The sequence below is a fragment of the Notolabrus celidotus genome, chromosome 4, assembly GCF_009762535.1.
Source record: "Notolabrus celidotus isolate fNotCel1 chromosome 4, fNotCel1.pri, whole genome shotgun sequence".
NCBI classification, from domain to species: Eukaryota; Metazoa; Chordata; class Actinopteri; order Labriformes; family Labridae; genus Notolabrus; species Notolabrus celidotus.
Genome location: NC_048275.1, coordinates 20,723,202 through 20,739,961, shown reverse-complemented (window position 1 = coordinate 20,739,961; position 16,760 = coordinate 20,723,202). Strand labels below are relative to the sequence as shown.

The following is a 16,760-nucleotide window of genomic DNA, read 5'->3' as shown; positions in this document are numbered from 1 at the left end:
TTCTTACAAAAGTTCCAACGTTATTACAAACATTGAAATCATCTGTCTCAGATGGGACCAAATATGGACAGAGACAAATTGTGTTTTTGTTATTTCAAAAGAAGAAGAATACCTCAAGCTCTGAAAAGTAGCTGTTAAGCTTTTTTTTTTTTGTATATTTTTGGGGCTTTTTTGCCTTTATTTTATAGGACAGCTGAAGAGAGACAGGAAATGTGGGGAGTAGAGAGCGGGGGAAGACATGCAGGAAATGGTCGACCGGCCAGGAATCGAACCGGCGACCCCTTCGATGAGGACTGTAGCCTCTGGATGTGGGGCGCTTAGACCGCTAGGCCACCAGCGCCCCAACTGTTAAGCTTTTTACTACTTTTTTATGCACTTTCAGATGTGACCAAAACAAAAGATGGTGTTCTTAATCTGCACTTTGTTTTTTTTGTTTTTTTCCTATGCACCTTAACATGTGGTTGTATTTACCAAAATGTGTTTAAGACATGTGTTTGAAATGTAAAATTTAAAGAAGCAGTATTTCAGCATAGGTTTGGTTTAAGCGCTGCTCTTTTATTGTGTTTATTTGTTTTTCTTTTAAATGGTTAACTTTGCTCACTGTCTGCTAAAAAATTCCGTCCCAGTTCATGTCCTTAGTCTGAAAATCCGGCCCAACCAAATATTGAATTGAATAGCCCTGCTGTAGTGAATGTACAAACTGTGTTGAACGTACAGCAGAGAGAGCTGGTTCTGTCTCCTGATGAGTGCATTCTTCTTGTTCACCAACATGAACCACTCTTGCATCATGGCTTCCTCTTCCTCTTTGTTGTTGCCTGCAGAACACACACAGACAGAAAAGAAGCATGAGTTACAAACATCACAGTGCACCATTTCCATAATTTCACCTGCTGTTAATGTTTGCTCCTCAGTTGTTTCCTTGCATTCTTAAAAAGCTACAAAAAGACAGGTGTTAGGACATGAGAGTGAGGCTGAGAGATAAAAGGTCATTTTCCACCACAGTCTGTGTCTGTAAATAACAGAATTAAAGCATACAGTTTAAACAAGGTGAACACACATGAAAGAGAAGATGTAGATAAACGACTTAGTTAAGTCTTTTGCGACTGCAGAGCCCACCAGATATTCATGTGTGTGTAAATACACTTCCTGCTTATGTTCCCTGTGTAAACATTCACATACTTCACACCATGTCTTCACAACGTCAATACGGCTTCAACCAGGGTGGGATTAACTCAGCGATTACCGGCGTGTGCCTTTACAGAGTGGAGCCTCTCTCACTGTAGGGCAATACATATCCCACCAATCACTCAGCGGGCCTTCAGAAAAAATAAATATATAAGTGAAAACACGTCTCTGGTACTCTGTGACGCTTAGTGTAATACCTGCTCGGCACACAGAGAGCTAGCAAGGCTCAGATGCATGGCTAATGTAAGCTTCGCCCACGCCTGGGGCTAAAGCTCTGTGCTGTAACTTACTTACAGGGTACAATGGGATGCGAACAGCTGAATGAAAACCCTCAATAGGTTGTCACACAACAGCCTCTGTCATTTATGTTTGACCTTAAAGAGGACCCTCTGTGTAACATCTACTGGGAATCAGTCTACTTTAATTGGATGGCTGTCTGGATTTTAAATAATTCCTTCAGTTGTACTTTCAGTTCTACTATATTAGTTTTTTTATAACTGCAAGCAAAAAGGTCCATCTTTATAACTGCTTAATTACTCCAAACTTTTACAGTCACGCACCCATATTGTGTGAAAAAAATGGAAACATTTGGTGTTACTGTACAGACAAGGGCTTTTTTTAAATGAACCAGTGTTGACAATAACCATTTGTTTAAAAAAATAAAATATTGACATTGTGTAAAAAGTTAGTAAAGGTAGTACTGTGTAACTAACTTATACACAGATGGGGGAAGTAACTGTTCCGTACGCTGGTTGCCACTCACCATAGAACGAAGGACGACGAAGAAGAAGAAGAAGAAGCAGCAGCAGTAAACAGCAGTGGTGGACAAAGTACACAGCCGCATTACTTAAGTCAAAGTATAGACACTCCAGGTAAAATATTACTCCAATACAAGTGAAAGCTGCTCTGTCAAGTTATTACTTGAGTTAAAGTACTGGAGTACTTGCTTTTAAAATACTTAAGTATTCAAAGTACTTCTTAAAATATCTCAAAACGTCGTATTTTCACAATACATAAATGCAGATCTGAGTGAAATCTGTTCTGCGTTTGCTCCACATTCAACCGTGAGACGCACGATATACAGGTACGTCTAAACCACTGAGACAAACAGAACTACACAAACACATTTTACTGTCTTAGGGATCAGATTTCAGAAAAGAGAAGGAAATTCATGAGCCGCCTTCAAAGCAAAAAAAGGCAAAAGTACAATAATTGTCTTCTGAATGTAGTGGAGTAAAAGTAATAAGTATCCACGAAAAATAATACTCAAGTAAAGTACAGATACTAAAAAAATGTACTTAAGTACAGTACTCAAGTAAATTTACTCTGTTACTGTCCACCACTGGTAAACAGCTAGCTAGCTTGCGGCAGTGTACGGCTACTACTGCAGTGCAAATCATGTTGGATGAGATGACAAATGAAAGCTAGGTACTGTAGCCAAACCCAATACAAGTTTCCTCCTCTGTTTTTTTTTGGGGGGGGTCGTGTAGTGAAGAAAAATTATTTGCTGAAATGCTTCTCCGGCATGTTCAACAACCAGAGGAAGAGACACGACATTTCAAATTCTGACTGAGAGAGTGATTTTTTTTTATAGTTTTCTACAAACTTATTGTAATAACGTTTTTATCATTAATTTTTTATGGCCATGACTATCATGAGATGAAACTCTTATATCGTGACGGCCCTATTACAAACTTATTTATACCTTTCTAGCTTCATGTATTATATCGGATGCTGTTACACAATGAATATTTGATGTCTTGCATTTATTTATACTTTTAACGCAGGCTTCAAGAGTTCATTTGCAAAAACAGTTAACTCACTTATGAAAAATTTAAAAAATGTTTCAAAAAACAATTTTTTTCTCTTGGTAGCTTTTGGTATTATTAATCAACTGAGGTTGGGTGGCTTTGACTAAGACATAATGACTTTACTAATCAGAGGTATCTTGAAAATGTAACTTCATTAGGAGTCTATATAAAAAATAAATGTTTGTTGTAGAGTCTTAAGTGACAAATACGTACGTCTTATCATTTTTACAAGAGTTTATATCTGTTACAAGATTAAAGAAAAATATGTTAGTGCTTTTGTTTAGTAAGTGGCTGATTACGGTGACATGAAGAGTAATGAAATGCTTTCAAATAAGGTTTGTTTTTGTTTGGATTTTTCAGCATGCTTTTCCTCCCGTCTCTCTGAAATTGTGTTAATAAACTGCTGTGGTCATTTCACTCAGCAGCGTTAAATGTCTAGAAATGGGATGTGAGCTTTGTGGCGCAGGGACCATTTAAACAGCGACAGCAGCATTAATCTGACACTCAGTACGTCTGTGAGGAGAAGAAATGGATGAAAACAGAGGATGCAAGATGAAAGATTGTCTTAGAGCTTATGTTATTATCTCTCGCTGTTTTTTCCCTCTCTTCTCAAGAGGGAGGTTTAATAGCTGGGATGCAACAGCCGGCATCATAACAGAATTAACACTAAGAAGACATTTCTTACCACTTATTTATTAATTGGGAGTCCTCTGAATAATAATTAAGGCATTGGCAAGCTCTACAAAAATATCTGTGCCAAGTTATTATATTTCATACTTCTTTTTACCCATATAAAGTGTGCTTTGATGCTTTCTTTCATCATTTTTTACAGGCTTTTACACTTTATTTTTCATCGACTTACATCAGTGATTCAGTATTTTATGCTCTACATGCCCTAAAGTTTGGTGCTTTTTAATGTGATCCGAATCTTCAGCTTGAGACAGAAGAAAACAAGAGAAATATGTTGTCTTCATTCAAAAACACACACACACACACACACACACACACACACACACACACACACACACACACACACACACACACACACACACACACACACACACACACACACACACACACACACACACACACACACACACACACACACACACACACACACAAATGCTTGCAGAAGAACTGACGACAAAAGGCAGGCGCGTGGTTGTGTGCGTGGACACCGGTGAGTGTGTGGACATTTGTGATACTCTGAGCCAGCAGATGTATGTAATTTCATTTAGGAGGGTGGAGCGAGGAGGGGGATCGAGGGAGAGAGGGAGAGAAAAAAAGAATGAGCGAATGAAAGAAAGCTTCAGGATTTAGCGGAATCGGGGGCTCGTGGATTACTGTAGTCAACTTTGAAACGGACGACACTCGGAGGAGGGATAAAGCCGGTGCTGACAGGTCATTGTGCTGCCTCGAAGTCAAATAAAACAAGCAAATAATAATGGCAAATATTAAGCTCCTGTGACATTGTGGCGAGGCGGGCTGGAAGACGAGGAGGGATTATAAAGCTATATCCCCCACCGCTACCCAGCCAGCAGCTACCAGCCAACCACCAGCCGCATTTTATGAAAGGAAGGAGGGGAGGCAGAGGGAGGGAGTGAAAGGAAAGGAGGAAAAGGAAGAGAGAAAGGCGGGGAGGTCAGAGGAAAGGTAATGGAGGTAGGATGAAGGAGAGGAGGGAGAAAAGGGTAGAAGGACAGAGAAAGGGAGAGACGCAGGGGAAAATGGTGAATGTGGAAGTCATGACTTGAGAAGGGAGGGAAAGGGGTGATAAGGGTAAGCAGGTGAGGGTTTGAAAGGAGGGAAGAGACGAAAGGAGGGAGGATGAGTGGCTGAGAACGCTCGACAGCTGCTCAGCATCCTCCTCCCTTCACTCAACCTCTCCAGAGCGGAACTTTGACCTCCAGATCCTACCTGACTCTTAAAGAGACAGAGGTTTGATTCCCCCATGAAATCAAGATACATTTAGTGAATCTAACGTTTGTTTTCAGGAGCTTTGAACTTTATTATCCATTATTTTATTGTGTTTGTCTTTGGGACTGGCATCCATATTACGTTTTTGTGTTGCTCATTTGTTTTATATGCTTTATTATCAAACTGTAAAATGTCAAAACAGGACTGCCATTGAGGTCCCCCAGGGCAGAGGGGCTCATTTTTAGAGTTAACATTTTGTATGGACAAACAAATTTAAATTAAACAATGCCCACTAGACTGGCCTTAATCTTTATTGCAGTTTTGCACACCTGCTTTTATTAATTTAGGGAATTGAAGGTGTTAAAATGCTTCTTTTGCATGCTTGTTTTATTCCATGTTGAGCCTGTGTGTCAAACCTTAGAGATAAAAAAAGAAATAAAAAACGTTTGGTTCTGATTAAAAGTGTTTCAAATCACAATAAATATTTATAATGAAGGAAAACCTCACACAAAGGATGATGTACCTTATAAATGCTGTGAAGACTGAATTGATTATCAAAGCTGTTGTCTTTCATAACTTGCTTATTGATTTGTTGTTTAAAAATGGATGTTTAAATCACCTCATTTGCTTAAGTACAAGCTAAATTCATGCAGATATAACTCATGAGCTGTACTCTATGCCTATATTAAAGCTCTAAGCCAGGGTGTGATTCCCACTGGGACAACCTTTATTCCTAAAAATGCATCCACATGCTGTTATGAGCGTGCCCACAGAATGGCATATGTTAAGAGTGACAACAACAAGGAGAAACACTGGTGAATGTTGTGTTGTATGAAGACAAATGGTGTAAATATCCCTGGCAGGCACTGCTGACACTGTGTCCGTGAATCCAGCCTTGGCTCTGAGAAGCTGTGGGTCCATGCTGGCTCTCTGGGGGCCATCTTGGATCAAAGCATCTGGCAGTTTGGCAGGTTGCATTCTGGGTCTTGTTGCTTGCCTTACACACGCCATTTCTCAGTGCTCAGCACAGAGCAGGGCACAGCAAAAAACAGGCCAGAATCTACCAAGACTGAGGCGGCAATTTTGGCATCAGTTCAACGTTTGATCAGGACATCAAAGGATTAGTGAAATATGTCTGATGGAGATACACAGGGTTTCCCTTCCTACTGTAAACTTTATCATCATTAATATCATGTCTGGTGTTACCTCAGCTATCAATGCAGCTATGGTGAAAAACACAAGATACAATCAACTCACACACACAGCCAAGATACAAGTGATACACATATCCTGACAACCCCTCTATCTGATTGCCTGTCTCCCCCTACTCTTGTTTCACTCTCTCTGTCACACACACACACAATCAGGATACGATGACACAGGCTGCCGTGCTTGGTGGGAGACTGGTTTCCTTCAGGTATAAAAAAAAGACTGATGAGGAGGGATCAGTGTGTGTTTGTATGCATCTATTTGATAGACAGAGAGGAGAGAAAGAAATGAAGCTCAGAAACAGGGAGGAGGAGAGACAGGGTTAAAGGACCTCTATAGCCAAATAAGATTAAGATAGCGATCTTGGCCACTGTTCTATTCAGTGTAGATAGGAATAATGAAACCCACCCTGAGGTAGTCAAACTGCTGCTGCTGGTAGCCTGCGATGGGTTTTAATTAAATGTATGATGCTACTATGCTAGCTCTCAGTAAATGTATATTGGGTTTCTAGTGATTGATTGTATTTTTAGTTGACTGTTTTTGAGTTTGCTTCTGTCTTGAATTATTCGTCCTGAAAGTAGGCTCATTTCATTATTACATGGTGACTACAGAGCTGTTGCAGTTAAAGGAGATTTCTTTTATGAACTTCTTGGATTCTTGGATTCATCCATAAACTGTGAAATGTCAGGATGTGGTGTAGAGGGTCAAAGTGACGTCTCTGTATGGTCTGAAAAACAGCCCCAAACCTACAGCAGTTTCCTTTTAGAATTATATTGAAGGTTGTTCAGAAGCTGAAAAAGGAAATAATGTGCATTATTTCTTATACCAGTATATAACATAAGTTTCATCAATTCATCTTCTCTCATCTAACTAATGATAATTTCTTCAGTGCCCTTTTGCCAGGGTTAATACATTGACCTTCTAGTTAAGAGACAACCTTTTGACCCCTACACCACCTGGCCACTTCAAACATATATGCATCTGTTGGGATATGAAATATGTTTGCTTTTTGAGCAGGAAATCCAACCCTTGTCCTCTCTAAAGAAACTTCTGTGCCTTGAAAGAGGAAGCTCAGATTACAAGGAGAAAAAGAACGAGGCAGAAAGAGAAAAACATTAAAAAGCTGTGATCACAGCACGTTCATCTCATTTCTTATCCCACCATTTCGCCATTTAATCCAATAGCTGCTAATCCAATTTGTCTATTGGACATGTAAAAAGGCGAGCAGGAGGAGGAGAAAGGAAGAAGAGGAGGAGGGGAAAGGGAGGAGATAGAGCTGAACTTCTCTTCTGTGTCCAAGTCACTTTCTGAATTGTGGTTTATTTAGGGACGAGCCGCGTTTGTGCCTCTACAATCGCTCGCTCCATCCGACCGTCGAGCCCGTCTGATATCAGCGGGGATCGGGGAGGATGAAAGCCAAAGATGCATGAAGGAAATGAGAAAAGAAGGAATAAAAAGAACAGGATGAACATTGTTTCCTGTGATTAGGTAAGAGCTCGTTAAAAGGCTGTCACTGCAGAGATGTGAATATGCATGACAGGGGCTGGCCTAATCAGAGAGGTCTGCTGCGAGGACCGGGGGGGGGGGGGGGGGGGGGCTGTGCGTAAGTAGCCTACTGAAGACTTGATTTAATTAACAGGAGTAGAGGAAGGAGACACAGAGGGACTGAGAGTGTGGGCTATAGTGTGGGTGTTATGAACAAGACAGGTTCAGGTGGTTACAAATTCAGCATTTATCCTTCATTTGCGGTGTTTGTTTGATGCAGGATGAGACTGAGTTTAAGAAAATAAAACTAATCTTCAGATTTGAGAGCTTGCATCCTCCTTTCTCTTCTATTCATGCATGCACTCTTAAAAAGTAGAAACACATTTCTCAAATTGAACTTGAAGCCTTTATACAGAGCAACATTTGCAGCAATGTCCAAATCAGTAAGATTTCAACACTTGTGACGTGTGAAAATAACCCCCCCCCCCACCCCCACCCCAAGTCTTCTCTACTCGCACATGTGAGTCCTCTTGCTCTCTGCTATTCTTTTCTGCTCTCCACTGGAGTGGTGCTGAGGGCTATTTTTTCCAGGGAGGCTAGTACGAGGCCTTTTTAGCCGCCCTCAATGGCACAATAGTCCCAGCGTATAGAGCAGATTCCTGCTTTATTGAACCTGTGTATAATGTCTGCTGAATGAACCACATTAACCAATTCACACTCACCTCTTCCACTTCCTCCCCCAGATAGAAAAAGAAGAAAAGTACAAGAAGAAAAAAGTGAAATAGAGAAAGACAGAAAAAGACCTCCTCTCACAATGAGGCATAATCACTGCCTTTTCCACCAGTGTCATTTGTCAACCAGTGCTTGCTTTACAACTTATGAAAGAGGCAGAAGCAGGGTGGAGAGCAAGTGCAGGAGAGGGTTGTTCAGTGGGATCTAATGGATATCTTCCATAACCACAAGTGGACTGCATTATTGTTTGTTTCTTATTGCAAAGGGTATTAACAATGAGGGTTAAGCTTACATTGATACGTTTTCATCTTGAAATACAGAACTTTTGCTATGTTTATGCCTTCACAAACTCTTATAATAAAGACTTTTGAGGGCTCCAGAATTCAGTTTTAGTGTCTAAAGGCACAAACAGAGACTCCTGTGTTACTCAAGAATCTTGCCCCATGTCTGAACAGACAGAGAAAACTCCGGTCACATTTATCCAAAATACTGTTGAAATTTTGTAGTATTTCTTTGCACTTAAGCAACAAAGAATAATTGCTATTTGTATTCTTCCTGTTTACAGAGGCTTTCATTAGTCTAGTTTATGTGATAGTCCAGGTAAATTTAGGGTTGCAGTGCTTGTGTGACACACACACTTTTAAAGTTATAGATTTTTGGGCATTTTCTCCTTTAATAGATAAGGCAGCTGAAGAGAGACAGGAAATGTGTGGAGTAGAGAGAGGGCTATAGCCTCTGTATATGGGGCACACGCTTAGACCGATAGGCCAACGGTGCCCCGACACACACACACTTTTAACACCTGTTGTTGCAGTTTGTATGAGTACAACTTGTGTTTAGGTTTAGGTATGAAACACTTTGTTAAAGAAAATAAAAAATGATGGTGTAAGTAAATCATTTATAAGAAATAATAATAAACACGTCCCATCTCATAATCAGGTCTGAGTTGCCTTTTGAGTGCTGCAAGTGCCAACACACAACCATGAATAATGATAATAATGCTATCATGCTGCCTACAGATGTTTGTTTAAAAAAGGGCAAAGTCTGAAGATCGGCTAAGTATTTAAGTTTAAGTATTTGCAGAATCATTCATCCGAAATGTTTCATGTTATTTCGATAAAAATGTAATCAAGCAGGAAAATATTGCTTTTATGAAGACTTTACTTTGTACATAGGTATAATAAACCCTTGTGACATAGAAACTCCACCTCAGTGCTGTAACAAATTTGTGTTGTCACTGCGCCTCCCGAAACAGGGATATATTAGTGTTCCAGTGTGTGATTGTACATTGTGTTACAGAAGCACAAGCATGTGTTGAACTAACAGTAGGAAGCCTTACATACACACTCAGACATACTCAGCACACAGCGTAGTTCTGTCCTGCCAGCTCTGAAGTTTACAGTGATGCTATGTAGCCTCTGTTATTGCCTCTGTCACTATGTCTGATTTGCAGAATGACTTAGCCTCATCATTACACCTATGTGTGTTATACATTGTTGGGGAGGCGCAAAAGAGGCGCAACAGTCCCACCTCGTCCCCCAGCCAAGGTAAAATGGATATCTATATATAGTCTATAAAAAGAAAGAGGTGAACAGAGGAGCTGTTTCTTCTCGTGAGAATAATAAATATTGGTGTTTTGATATATTTAAAATCTTTATCTTCTATGTTTAATTGCTGTTTTGCTATTTTTATACCAGCCCTGATCATTAGTCTGCCCTTAAGAGGAGAAAGACAATAAAAGACAGTGAGTGTAGCTCCCAAAGCCCTTTTTAATGAGCAGCAGAGTGTACATATGCGGCACCTATCATGTCACTGTGTGAACGTTTGTGTTCAGAGACCATGTTAAACAGACAGGGCTGGTTTGTCCTGCTAATATGTTTCCTCCTCTCATCCTTCTCTTTCTTAACCCCACACACACACACACACACACACACACACACACACACACACACACACACACACACACACACACACACACACACACACACACACACACACACACACACACACACACACACACACACACACACACACCTCTTTGCTCTCCTCAGCCAGATCTGCTATGTATATAGAAACACACACACACAAACACACTCACACACACACTTGGGCAAACACATTTGACCTCAGAGCTAACAGCAGACTAACCTCCAGACACCGCTCATTCCTCTACCTTAGAGGTTAAGACGGAGTGGGGGCTCTGGCAAACAGAGTTCACATAATAGACTCACTCTGGTGATGAAATGTTCATACTAAGAGTCCTCACACACACACACACACACACACACACACACACACACACACTTATGTTTCTACTTGTGTACACGAGTGAAGAGTGTATTTGCGTTTGAGGAATCATTTATGTTGCTTCCTTCTTTACCCGCATTCTCCTAACTCATCCCTTTTCCTCTTCCATGTCTCTACCTGCTGATTATATTAACCATTTGATTGTATTTATGAGTAAACCGTAAGAATTTGATGCTATAATTGATCATGAAATAAAAGGAAATAAAGATGGAGTCAGATTAGCAGTAATCAGATGATATTTTTGGAGTTTTTTTTCTGTCAGTCTGGCATAACCAGCCAAGCTGTGACAATCACACAAATACAATCCCTCTCCTCTTCCACCCCCACTCCCCCCTCCCTCATCCCACTCCATCAAATTGTGTTTTTGCCACAAATCAATAAACATTATCAGAGAGTGGCAGACTATGGGCTGGTGGAGGCAGCCTCTGTCTAGTAAAGCCCAGACCGCCCTGTCTCTATCACAGCCTGATGCGAGGATGCCAGGAGGAAAGACAGAGACACACAAGAAAGACAGAAAAGTCCACAAACAAAGACACAAACAATACACACAACGGGGAGTTACATTAAACATAAGATGGAAGGAGAATACATGCAGGCAGAACACAAACACACATGCTTGATGATCAAACAGCAAATCTTTGATGCCTGTAGAGTCCTTCAGGGAGTGATTTTACACATCCAGAAACACAGACAGTAAAAAACTACCAAAGTGAGAAGAGAGGGGAAGAAAGGGACGGCACTGGAGCATTAAAGTGTTTAGAAATGATTCTAACAGTACAGCACAGGCTGCTTTGACCGTGCCACTCATCGTCAATAAGAAATTAAAAGAAAAAAATCAGTGTCTTTAAACACTCCCTAACCCATTACTCACTGTATCGTCACTCTATGCTTGTCAGCTCACTTTAGCTTTAGCGTCAGAAAGTCCCCACTCTCTCCGAACCATTTAATAGAGCTCTAAATAAGATGATTTTCAACCTGTCCCCACTTAGCTCGGGGCTGCAAAAGGAAAGTCAGGGGGGCCTGCCATACAACCATTTCTCAATTACCATTCTCATTATTGTCATCCTTGTTCATTACTTCTATTATCATCCTCTCTTTTCTGTCGCACCCCCACACTTTAGGCTAGCTTACGCCGTTGTGTCTGTCGTGTTGGATGAAGAAAAGGAGGAGAGCGGCGGTATCGAGAGCTTTTTGCAAGGCCAGAGCACTTCAGGTAATTAATATAGCAAGAGGGGGCAGATGAGAGGAGACGGAGAATATGTGAGTGTATGTGCGCCTGTGTGTGTGTGTTTTTGCTGAAATGCCTGATTGGGGAGCTCACCTGCCGATACCCCCTAAAAGGTATTTCATTAGCAAGCCTTTTACTATACAAGCAGAGGAACAAAGCCTTGGTTACGCCTGTCTCCACTCCAAGTCGACAGGGCCCTCCAGGAGGCCTGTAGCCGTGTGTGGGAAGAGCAAAGAAGAGTGGAGGAGCGGAGAGGAGAGGCGAGGAGAGGCTATCCCGTTCATAATCTCATGACAAAAGGCAAAAAGGCATCATCCTATTAACAGCGTGATCTTCACCAGCTCATGCTAGCTCCTTTCCACAGGGGGCTCTCTGTTATTATGAAGGTGAGTGGGTGATAGGGAGCAGGAGAGAAGCCTGGTGTCTCCTTATTAGCCCTGGGACAACGCAAGCGTGGAGGGGGAGAGGAAAAGAGGAGAGGAAAGAGGAGAGACCCCATGCTAGGGTCTTGCTCGGTGCCTTTCTCTATTCTTCAGAATGAGAGCCTTTGCTTGGACCTTCGGGGGCTGGCTTCCATTTAGCATCAGTGATACAACACAAAGTGAGAGAGGTTCAACCACCTCAACACCAGCGGTGATGCTCATTGGGAAAACATCTTCAACTCCACCTCTGAAGCTGATTCATATTACTACTGAACAGCGCTGCAGCCATTTACATTTCAGGGAGCAGTCATCAAGGGAACTCTTCTCTTCTCTCTACTGTGAGAGCTGCAGCATTACCTAATTTACCTCCAATTTGTATTAGCATTAGTTATCAAAAATGGATGCGGAAACATTCTCAAGGACTTGCATATAACTAATAATGCTGTGCAGAAGGAATTAGCAATTAAGTATTGAATATTTGTTGTTTTCTGGTGTGTGGACAGCGTGATGTTTGCTTGAACTCAACTTTACAATAACATAAAAATATATGCAAGCGTCTGCATGCTCATAAATAAGCTTACATTTATGTTCTAAGTGCTGCAACAAGTTTTAATATTTCGATGTTTTCATATTTGCATCTTTTTAGCAACTTTAAAAGTCGTTGAACTGAATGTTATAAAGGGTGACATATTTTCTTTCTATTCAGCTATGTAACAAATAGCAGCATTGTTAAGTAGTGTGTGCATGTGAGAGAGAGAGGGTGGGGGTAGGGGGGTTGGACTTGTGAGAGGAAGAGAGATTAGTCTGTTTTTCTATTTGAGTGTTTTGTCTTCAGCTCAGTGGGGTTTCTTGCCTCTAGCCTCAGGTTACACAGGGGAATTGTGGGGAAAAAAGTAGCCTTAGCTGTGATTGGGAATGATAGCTATGCTGGACTTGGTGTTAAAAGTTCCATGATACTCAAAGTGAGATTTCCATGCCTTCTTTTCTGTAATCCAGACCTGGGTGCCGTAAGATATGGCTACGACATCATCATCACATGAAGTGTTACCTCATTCAAGACGTGCCTGCAGCACAGAGCATCAGGTGGCAGGGATCAATGGTAAAACTTCTGGTATCAAATGCGGTCATGCTAGAAGATAAATAAACGTTACAGGAAACAAGGAAAGACGGCACAGTGTTTTGATGTCCCATGTCAAAATTTCTGTCTGGACAATTTATCCTAAATGAAAAATTCAGATATGGTAATGAGTCTGACATTTCAGGAGAAGGGGGAAAAAATAAGTATAAAATAATGCTTCATTGTGATGCTACAACTATTAATACCAAATAGTATGGGAGGTAAAAATAAGCGGTCCAGTACAAATTAAAAGTAATTTACATACAAACTTTGATTGTTAGAATTTTGATTCTGCTGAAAATTCCAACTGGGTAGCTTTTTAAAAAATGTAATATTATATTTAGCATAGTGGCATATTATACTCTATTTTGTACTATTTTAATAAGTGAGTAAGGCAGTGTTTGTAAGGTAAGGGTGCTGAGCAGACCCAATGAATGTGTTGTAATGTATTGATAAAACACCTATGGTTTAAACATAAGATGAATTTGTATAGTCATTATGGTGCACAACAATATAGAGATAATAAGGGACAATGAGAACTACAAAAACGTTGTTGTTTACAATGTTTTTGTACACACTAAGTTTTTAAATGACAGTACTATAAAGTTGAGCAGGAACATGTAAACTGTAAAAGTAAGAATGTCAAAGATGAAGTCTGATATAAACAAATAATGCAAAAGAGCTTTATGAATTACATACACTATGACTTAAGCTTTTGTTAGTAAAAAGCGAAGATAAGAAATGTATAACTGGGGGCGCTGGTGGCCTAGCGGTCCAGGCACCTCACATACAGAAGCTATAGTCCTCGTTGCAGAGGTCGCCGGTTTGACTCCCGTCCTGCATGTCTTCCCTCCTCTCTGCTCCCCACATTTCCTGTCTCTCTTCCGCCAGTCCTATCTTAAAGGCACAAAAGCCCCCCCCTAAAAAAAAAGTTTAAAAGAAATGTACAAATGGTGTCCTTTTTACCACAAAAATTAAGCGAGCCAACTGAACTACACAAGGCCTACCTTACTGTACGAGCATTTGTTCTTTCCTGTTTTAATGAAATAAAAGCTGTTCTTTTTTTATTCACACTTCTGTAAGTAAGGTTGGCAGTTGCAGCTTTCCTCAGATAAATGTGACGTTCTTCAGAGATACAGCACCTCTAAGGATAAATTAAACATTGATGTGCTGTGTGACTACACCTTACTGCAGCGCTCACACTCACCTGCATAACAGTGATAAATTAGTTAATTCACTTTCATAGAGAAAACTTTGAGGGACTTTTAAAGGCACGTCAGAGTAAAGATACTAAGAGATGCACTCTTTCCAATTCCAACTACTTACAACCTGCTACACACACACACACACACACACACACACACACACACACACACACACACACACACACACACCACCTCTCATCATCATCATCGTCCTCCACTCTCCTCTGTAGCCCAGTAAAAAGCCTGTGATGACCTGGGTGTGTAGCTTATTAACCTCCCCATCAGTTCTTATCAGCCAATGAATAGCCCAGTCATCTGCCCCTCCTCCTGAATCTAAGGGCGAAAAATTTCTCTTCACGTCAGGGCTATAATTCAATCCACACACAAATCATTTAAGGTGTGCACCGCCTCACACACACACACACATACACACAACCACACACACAGACGCACACGGACAGGGATCAGTGGGAACATTTTGTCAACGTTGGTTCTGGTGGGCGTCCAAGACTGGCATGGACCAGATGTTACTGAAATTATCCAACAATTGGAGGAAACAACAGAAGGGGTGTACATGTTTTATGTGTGTCTGTGTGTACGTGTGTGTACGTGTGTGTACGTGTGTGTGTGTGCGTGTGTGTGTGTGTGTGTGTGTGTGTGCGTGTGTGTGTGTGTGTGTCTGCCTGCATACCCTCCTGTGTGTGTGTGTGTGTGTGTGTGTGTGTGTGTGTGTGTGTGTGTGTGTGTGTGTGTGTGTGTGTGTGTGTGTGTGTGAGGGCCAGAATAAATTAATGGCTGATTTCTCCCCTTGCTTTGATGGCATTAAGAGCCCTCTTCTTCTCAATGTGCCACGTTAAATGCTTTTCTCTCCCTCTCTTTCCCTCCGTCTCTCCCTTCCTTTTTTTTTGAGAAGCAGGGCCACCCAGCAGAAAGCAACTGATGCAAAACGTCAGAGTAATCCCCCCCTCCATCCACTCTCGCCACCACCTCCACCCCTCCCGCTATCTTTAGTCTTTGACACAGTGGCCATTATCTGTGGGATTTAGTTAAACCAAACCTTCATGTATTTGTTAGGTCCTGAGTTCGTTTTCTCCCCTGACTGCTCTGCTTGAGTGTGGCCAGGCTGGGAGACTGTTTGGCCCTTTTTTCTTTTACATAATCAGTACAGCCAGCAGAAACATGATGAGGGGGGTCTACAATGCCATCTAGCTGGATTGCACTCACACAGAAACTGCCTAAAAGTCTGAGATGGAAAGGTATTAACACAAGTTAAGAGCTTAAACAATAATTGTTTTTGATCTGATAAACTTTACTCAACAAAAATGCGTCAAGTATGATGCATTGGCTCTTTCTTGGTACCCAAAATGTAAAATAAGTCTCATGTAGAAACCCAGGAAAACACCATAATACATGTTGTGACATTTCCATGTAAACAAAAGTTAAAAACTAAATGAAAGCAATATAACATGAGAAGGGCTTGATAACTAAAAAAACCATCAAACTTTTAGCAATGAACAACACATAATCTCATTATGCACTTTATCTTTTTATTTACAGAATACCTACAACCAATGCATAGATGAAAAGTATTCTTATGTAATATTTATCGAGGTATGAGTTAATCATAATAAATTATATAATCCAGTAACCTGATTAAGAGTGTTGTCATTGTTTTTTTACAGCCATAAAAAAGGACAAAGTCATGTTTTAAAAATAACATGTTGAGCGTTTCTTTATTTCCAGACTGTGACTTGTTTCTACTTTCAACTCACATCTATGAAACCACGCTAAACACCAAGGCCTTCCTCTCTGCCACATGCAGCTACAGAGCTAAAAGCACTGTTGTGGCATCACTGTTGAAATGTGCAGATAAGCCGGAGCTCGGTGGGACTAAGCTAAGGCTAAGCCAGGTGGTTTAGCTCCCTGAGTATGTGTTTACACACACACTGAGGTGTGAACCATTTGGGGAGCTTAGAGGGGCGGAGAAACATGAGTTGATTTAGTGCTAGTGTAAACTTCACTACCTGTTGATGGTGTTAATTAGGACAGCTTAAAACAAACGTTAGAACACATCTGTAGGGTTTCTGATATGTACCAGGAGTCAGATTCAACATCCTTTAAGGAAATATAGAAAGGATAGTG

At 40.9% G+C, this 16,760-nt stretch overlaps 1 protein-coding gene across 6 annotated transcripts in view; it reads right to left on the bottom strand.

The window, feature by feature from the left end:
• Window positions 1-16,760, bottom strand: part of ehbp1 (EH domain binding protein 1) — a 169,927-nt gene that overhangs the window by 11,065 nt on the left and 142,102 nt on the right. For all 6 annotated transcript variants that reach the window (XM_034681770.1, XM_034681772.1, XM_034681771.1 and 3 more), the window contains one exon: window positions 716-815. In XM_034681770.1, the coding sequence (XP_034537661.1) occupies window positions 716-815 (100 nt within the window). The remainder of the gene's footprint in view (window positions 1-715; window positions 816-16,760) is intronic.